The sequence below is a fragment of the Octodon degus genome, unplaced genomic scaffold (assembly GCF_000260255.1).
Source record: "Octodon degus isolate 3935 unplaced genomic scaffold, OctDeg1.0 scaffold00135, whole genome shotgun sequence".
NCBI lineage: Eukaryota > Metazoa > Chordata > Mammalia > Rodentia > Octodontidae > Octodon > Octodon degus.
In genome coordinates, this window is record NW_004524711.1 from 1,749,361 (window position 1) to 1,757,030 (window position 7,670).

At 36.9% G+C, this 7,670-nt stretch overlaps 1 protein-coding gene across 1 annotated transcript in view; it reads left to right on the forward strand.

Annotated features, from left to right (window-relative positions):
- Positions 1–6,941, forward strand: part of LOC101590255 (PHD finger protein 14) — a 181,566-nt gene extending 174,625 nt beyond the window's left edge. The window contains exon 19 of the mRNA XM_023701404.1: positions 6,745–6,941. Coding sequence (XP_023557172.1) covers positions 6,745–6,819 — 75 coding nt within the window. The 3' untranslated portion in view covers positions 6,820–6,941. The remainder of the gene's footprint in view (positions 1–6,744) is intronic.
- Positions 6,942–7,670: the final 729 nt, after the last annotated feature.

Here is a 7,670-nt window from a genome sequence, read left to right on the forward strand (position 1 = left end):
GGGCTGGCATGGCAAGCTGGGGTTGATCTGGCTGCTGTGCTCTTCCTCAGCAGGCTCTGTAGTCTGCTGATTGGACATGTACTGCCCTCATTTGAAAATATATTTATGTAGATTCACTAACGGAATTTGAGAGGTTTTGCTATATTTTCCATATTGTAAGAAGAAGAGCAAACCTACTGATCTGGCTCAGAATTGTGAATTGGAAACAACTGATGGTAGAACAACTACAAAAAAGTTACATATTTTTGTATGTGAAATTAAAAACATAGTCCCATTCCCATCTGATTTGCTATTAAAATTAAGGATTTAATTTTTAATATTAAATAAAGGAGGTTTCCTTTGACTTTTGATCTTGGAATTACTGAGGTAAAAATTTATAAGATAGCTCCATTTTACTTTTATGACATTTATATTTGAGCTATGTTTATTAAGTGTGCCCCAAGTTATTTAATTTTATAATATAGCCCTAGAATTTTTAATTAAATATGCAAATTCTGTTACAAGAAAAAAATTTCATATGCATTTTACAGTAAATTTAATTAAGCATTTCTTGTAAGTTCATTTCAATATCTATCATGGCCCACTAAAGTTGGAATTCAGTTGTAATATGGTAGATTAATTGCCTTTGTATTAAATGAAATAAGAATCTCAAATATGCAAAGTCAGGAGATTTAATTGTGGTCTTCAATTGCTTATTCAGTGTATTAGAAAACTGACTGCAGAAGTACAGGAAGAGGGCCAAAGGTTGTTAAATGTAGCACATCACACACATTTTGCACTTTACTTAATGATCCAAGTGTTTATTACTATGAAGTAAATGCACCATTTAAAGAATTATGGTAGAACTGTAAAACATTAAAAACTCTAATTAATTTTAGTCTGAAGCCATGCAGTGTGCTCATTTTCCCTAAAACATTTTCATTATCATCAGTATTTTTCCACTTAGTGAGATAAATTTTTTTTTTCTTCTGCAGTACTAGCATATTTTTTGTATTAAAGCACAACTTCACACATTGTTGATACTTACATCTGGTGTTTTAAATGAATAAAAGAAAGTAGTTTTTGATTGTAGGCTGAAAGAATTGGTTTTCTACACTTGTTTATAGCTCCCAACATTTAGAACAGAGTATATCTCATTTTAAAAATAGCTCCATGTACTTAACATTTTAAAAGGCAGTAAGAGCAATCATTATGTCTATATAGCTAAGCAGATACTAAATTGGGAATTTGTATTTAAGTTAGTTCTGCTAAGTTCTGTCTGATCACCTCTCCTTGATGTACCTGGTGTTTTCGATGCAGGCTAGTTCATCCTGGTTGCCTTCTGCCCCTCTCTTAAGAGAGAAAGGGGGGATGCTCTTATAGATCTGGGTCTAGCAAACTGTCTCAGCTTACTGGGTGCAGCTGTATGAAGTTTGAATCCATCCCGTTGTGCCTGGCTGGGGTCTGGCTGCTGTGCTAGCTCCTTCCTGCTGCAGCCCTTGGGAGTGAACCCGCTGTGCCCCTCTAGCAAGATGTTCTGCTCCTGGAGTAGCTGGGTGGTTCTGCCCCTAGCCTCTCTGCAGGGACTTCAGCTGCAGTTTCACCTCAGGCCTGTATGCCAGGCCGGGGCTGGGCCTGGAGGGTCCAAAGAGCAGGACAGAAGGACCCACTCACAAGTCGGGCCGGGGCTGGGTCGGACGGGATGCAGCGGGCGCAGGGGAGCGCAGAAGCTCTCCCACACACAGGCAGGACGTGGGCTTGAGCTGTGTCTGGAGGGGTCCTGAGAGCACAGCAGATCTATAGAAAACATGTTAAGAAAATAGAAACATGTTTAAGTTAGTGTTTATTTGTGCGTTCTTACTGCATTATCCTATTATAGCACCATGAGTCTTCCCTTTGAATAGTAAACTTGGTAAAAGCAACTCACATTATTCTTTCTGTAGTAAATAGAGATTGCCATCGTTCTTATTTCTGAAAAAAGTCTATAAGCCCAGAATATAAAGATACTGTGTTTGATAAATACAGTAATACCAAATAACATGTTCCAGTTCTGGAAGTAAGCTGTCCTCAGGAGATAGTGTAGTTTGACACTGCACACCTAAAAGTTGCCTCGAGCCAAGTACTGTGCATCAGAACAGGCCTCTCCTCCCTTACCTGTGCGCGTTGGCGATTTTGCTCAGCAGTAAGAAGGCACCTGGGACTTCTCGTAGATAGTAGCATGTTGTCCATTGCACCCCTGGCAGTGAGCAAACTATGTATCTTTGATTGCTTTGGCATAGGTTATCTTAGAATTCTTTTTTATCAACTGTACAAAACTGATAACATGCAAAAAAATCACTGTCCAAAGCAGTGCAGATGCTGTCTGTCTAGGATGGCACAAATAAATTTTGTCAGAATAAAAATCATCACAAATAGAATTTTCAGTTGAACTAGCTGAAAAAAATATAAGCACAGACAAGAAAATAAAAATCAATAACATTACCATTGTAATCTCTGGCACCATATACCACGCCAGCCCCGCCCCTGGGGCATGCACCTGTAATCCCAGCACTGGGGAGGCTGAAAACAGGAGGATCACTACAAGTTTGAGATGCATAGTGAGACCCTGCACCAAAAAAAAAAACCCCACACCATTATAAAGATTTAAGGTGATTTGAGGAAAAAACTTATGTAGAATGATGGAAAGCAAACAACTTATTTAGCTGCATATTTTGTTGTAGGACTATGGGTACCTTTTCCATGCACGTTTTTCCATGTAAAATCTTTGTCCATACATTTTGGTTACTTTATTTGAATGTTGAACAATTTCATTAACTAGCTACTTTTGTCTTGCTTTTTTTCCCCTCCGTTGCCCCTTTATCTGATTCTTTGTAATGTTACCAGAAAATTAACATTGAGACAATTCTGTTCACTGTTCAGCAGACCATATTTAAATTTAACCATTTTTCCCATTACTGCCATTTTTATGGTCCAGGATTTCAACACTGAGTCAACGTGCCCCCTCCCCTCTTCCAGTTTGTGGCAGTGTTGAGGCTTGTCATTAGTGACCTGGGCACCTGCGAGGTGACTGTGAGGTTGCCTGCTACTGGGAGAGGCACTCCAGGCCAGAGGGACACACCTGCTGAGAGCATGATAGAGAGAGCTAGCAACAGTTCTCTGTCTGGTGAGGTTAACCTTGGTCACTTGGTTAATTAGCTAGTTGTTGCCAAATTTTTCAACCAGAAAAGTACATGTTACCATCTTTAATATGTAAAGCAACAATGGGCAACATGGTTTCTTTGTCTAATACTAGCTTGTAAAGAAGTAATTTGAGCCCACGTAGTACCTGACCAGTAGGTATTCCAGGTGCTAAGATAATTGACCATTGCTTGGTGTTGGTTTCTACATAAAGAAAAAGAAAAGGGTGGATAGGAAGGATGGATCAGCTCTTTGAACTTGTTTATGAGGATGAAATCGTATCTGTAAATAAAAAAGAAAATGAAAGGAATTCTTCATCTCCAACTGTTAGAAAAATGAAAGGAACTATACAAAATCTTGAACAGCATCTATACAAAATCTTGCAAGTTCTGTTCAGAAGGAAGAAAGATTTAATTTGTGTAAACTTGGTTTTTTACCTTTTTCTGTTATAATAGCTCGTGTGGTCTCTACTGCCACCTGGAGCATTAGATCATTACTACATGTTCACCTAGAAACTCATTCTCCTCACTGCCTTTCTGTGCGAATAAAAAGAGTTAAGAAAGCTAAGGAACAACGTTTAGTTATTTGGTGTTAAGGATGTTATTATGTAAATCTGCTTTCTTTGAATCCTGCACATAGTAACAGTTCTTTGAGATTGTAAAACTCATGTTTTCTGAACATGATTTGAATTAACAAGATTAAGCATTCCAAAGGAAACCATGTCTGCTCTCTAGTTCCCTCAAAGGGTGCATGTTGTTGCTATTATTTTAGAATACTTCGTGAAACAAATGTCAGGCTTGTCAGGGCTGTCACTAAGAAAATGATCCGTGTAGCAAGGGTCTTCTTTCATTGGGAAACAAACAGATGTTTATCTCAGTCAAGAGTGAAAAAAATCCTGTCTTCTATCAGAGGAAATTTTTGTTTGCCTTTACTTCCAGTAGTAAATAAGTGCTTTGGTTAAAAAAAAAATAAAAAAAAAATAAAAAAGCTTTCTTTCTTTGTGGTGTTATTTAGTATGCTATTATTTATCAATGAGACTTGATTTGCTGCCTGCCTGCACTACGTTAATGATTTTGTCAATCTGCATCTGGTTTCAGAGTTCCCACAAAAATTGACCTACGATGTTACATACACAAATTAGCACACTTCTAAAACTTCCTTTCTGGAGTTTTGTTGACTCAAATTGTAATGATTTTATTTATGGCAAACTCCGTTACTACTGTTTTGATGATATTATACTGTAGCAGTTTCAATGTCATACTCCAGCAGTTAGAGTTGATTGTCTTTTCCTCCCTTTCATAATCCTTTTCTTCATCTAGGTCACAGCCAGCTTTGTATGAAAGAAGAAGTAGATTAGCTCTTACTAGTATATAAGTGATTTAGAAGCTTTCTAAAAAGACAGACTATTTTAAGACAGGTTCTCAACATATAGAAAGATGAGAAGCAAATTATGTACACGTCCCACACAGAAGACAATACTACAGACAGACTTTCATAAACTATATAACTAAGAAAAATTCAACAAGACTGACACTGTACTAAGAATTCTAATATGTTCAGATAGCTGCATATTCCTGATTCATATATTGCCATATCCAAATTAAATTACGGTGTAGTTTTTAATTTCACTTAACAATATGATCCTGTAGCTTTTATTAATGATAAAATTTGAAAGCAAAAATGTATAGCTACTTCCTCATTCTCAGTTTCATTATTAAACTTCTCCACATCTATTTTGGGTTTGAGTAGCATTGCAGGTAGGTAGAGAAAACTAGACCAAGCTTGCTCCACCCGAAGCCGTGTTGGTGTATACTCAGTAGTCCGCTCAGGTGACAACAGCTGCTTTCATTTGAGATTAGAGACTGTGAGCTTGCTGATGGCTGCGTTTGTGCATGTTGCTTCAGACATTTTTTGCTGTTTCTGTTTTCAGTGCTGTTTAAGTAAAGACGGCTGGAAATGTAACTACTGCAGGAGTGATGGTAGTTTTTGAAATTGCATATTGCTTCAGACCTATTTGATACTCATTTTTTATCCCATCATTTCACATAGTTGAATTATTAATTGGACGACTATATACATTACCTGTGCCTGTCAGATGGTAGGAATATAAGACAGTGATCACCGCCTTGAGGTATATCTGGACAGATTGCGTGCTGCCTAGTGAGCCTTCGTGCCATCTTTTCTACTGATTTATCACTGTCTGACAGTCTCACCTAAAGAAGACAATGAAAGTGTAAAGAAAGGCTTTATTTTTAATACAGTGTAACTAGAATATTATCTCTAGAAACTTTTTTCTAAAAGTGGAAGCTGCCCATTCAAGAATTAATCTTTGAGCCGGTTGAACATAATGGACTATGTCTACATACTAGAGATAAATTAAGGAAAAAAAGTCAAGGAGCATACAATAGTTGTTTGACTAGGAAAAATATATGAAATTAAATTGCCAAATGATAGTCAAAGACTGATGGTTAGTGTGTCTCATATATCTATAGCATTTGCAGGTGAATAGTAGTGCTGATAATTCTCCACTTTCCTGACATTTACAAAGTCTAAGTCACAGCTGCTGTTGAGATTAGATGGACAAACATTTCTTAGAAAGGAAGCTTTCGATACCTTGATGACTTTAGGAAAGCGTTATAGGTTTTCATAGAAAATAAACTATGTGCCTTGTTTTGTTTTTACTTAATAGCAGTTCACTAAGCAGCACTCAAGAATTGTTTAACTCTGTTGAATTAAATTGTGCCTTTAATTCAATAGACAACGCCTTTTATTTCAGTTAATAAAAATGAAAGGTCTTGCCTAATAAATCAGAAAGAATATCAAAGCAAGACAGCTTTGTACTTGGATATTGTTATGCAAACATATAAGATGAGATGTGTTAAAAATTATAAAATGAAATATTTTTCCAGAGCCTCATTATTTATACTTTGAAGGTCACCATTTAATATTAAGCACAAGATGTATTTCATTCCTGTGGTAGCAGACATTATGATGTCACTTCATTTATTCACTGTGTTCCACAGAACCTGATGTGAGTTATGAGGACAACGCTTAGAGTTGAAACTGTGGAAGGTTGTGTGTGCAGCTGACATGGCCATGTTTCCTATTTTAGCCCTGACTGATCTTCATAACATATGGTGGTACAAGTAATTGGAAAATTGACAGACCTGTCAAGAAAACATGCTGGATGGGACCAAAATGCCACGCTGGAGCATATAAAATGTCTTAGAAGTTAAATTTATTGTTTTTTTTAAATGAAAGAGTGAAGTAAAAATAACCTGGTTCACTTCCTTCAAAGAAGACTTCTCAACATGTTTTCAAAAATAATTCTCAGGACATTGATGAAGTTGGTTGTTTTTAAAAATGTATCTTAGAAAATTTTAGTAGAATGTGTAGTGTAAAATAGCATGTACTATAAACATTTAAATATTGTGTAATTTTATTCTGTGTGTCTATAGTCTTTTACTTAGGGTTTCTGGAATCATAGCCATTCATAATCCTACAGCTAAAACACAGTTAAAATTACATTGAGTATCAATGAAACATGCCCTGTTTATATTTTAATGTTTTCTAAAATTTGTTTCACAGGAAGATGAAAATGAAGCTGAAAGAAAAAATGTATCTCAGGAGCTCAGCCTGGAACTGAAAAATCCAAAGAAATAAAAGATTTTCTGTAGTGTTTTTGAAAATTTTGAAACTTAGGTAATAGCAGATGAATTTCTAATTTGTAATATGTTAAATTGTAAAATCTTCCTTACAAAATGTTCTCAATAAAGTTGTTGAAATAGGCACTTGTATTCAGAACTTGTGTGTTTCAGAGCAATTCACTTTTTGTTTAAAAACTGGTCCTTGGAATGTTTTTAAAATGATTAAAATTCTGGACTAAAATTTTAGAACAAAAACAGGATTTCCCTTTGTCTGTAATTGTGAGCTTATATGGGTGAACTAAAGGAGAGCCGCAGAGTCTGTGCACTCCTTGTTGGTCTGTGCTGCCTTCTTCACATTCTCTCTCAATTTTTTTTTTTTTTTTTTGCGGAACCAGGGTTTGAACTCACACCTTGCGCTTGCCAGGCAGGCACTTATTCTACTAAGCTATCTCTACGGTCCTGCCTTCTTCACAAACTTTACCAGGATACAGGTTGTCAGTACAATGACAAGTGTGACATGGTTTAAAATGAGTAGGGAGTGCTGGTGGAAACGCTGCCAACCAGGGCCACAAGGTGGTGCACCATTTTCTGCTTTCATGAGCATATGTTTCACATGATATTCTAGAAGTAAAGGGCGAGAAGTTAATCTGGTCGAGGTAGTGCCACGTTGTAAGTTTGTGTAGCACATTTGTTGAGGACCTGCAATGTGCAAGTCCCTTCTCACTATCCCCAAAGTTCTTTTTTTTTTGTGGCCGATCAGCCACCATGAGGGCAGGGCTGGTGCGGCATGTGTTGTCAGGGTTCGAAGCACAGTCCCTACTCTTGCCTGAGCTTGCCTAAGCAGGTGCTTTAGACTCCTGAGTTATT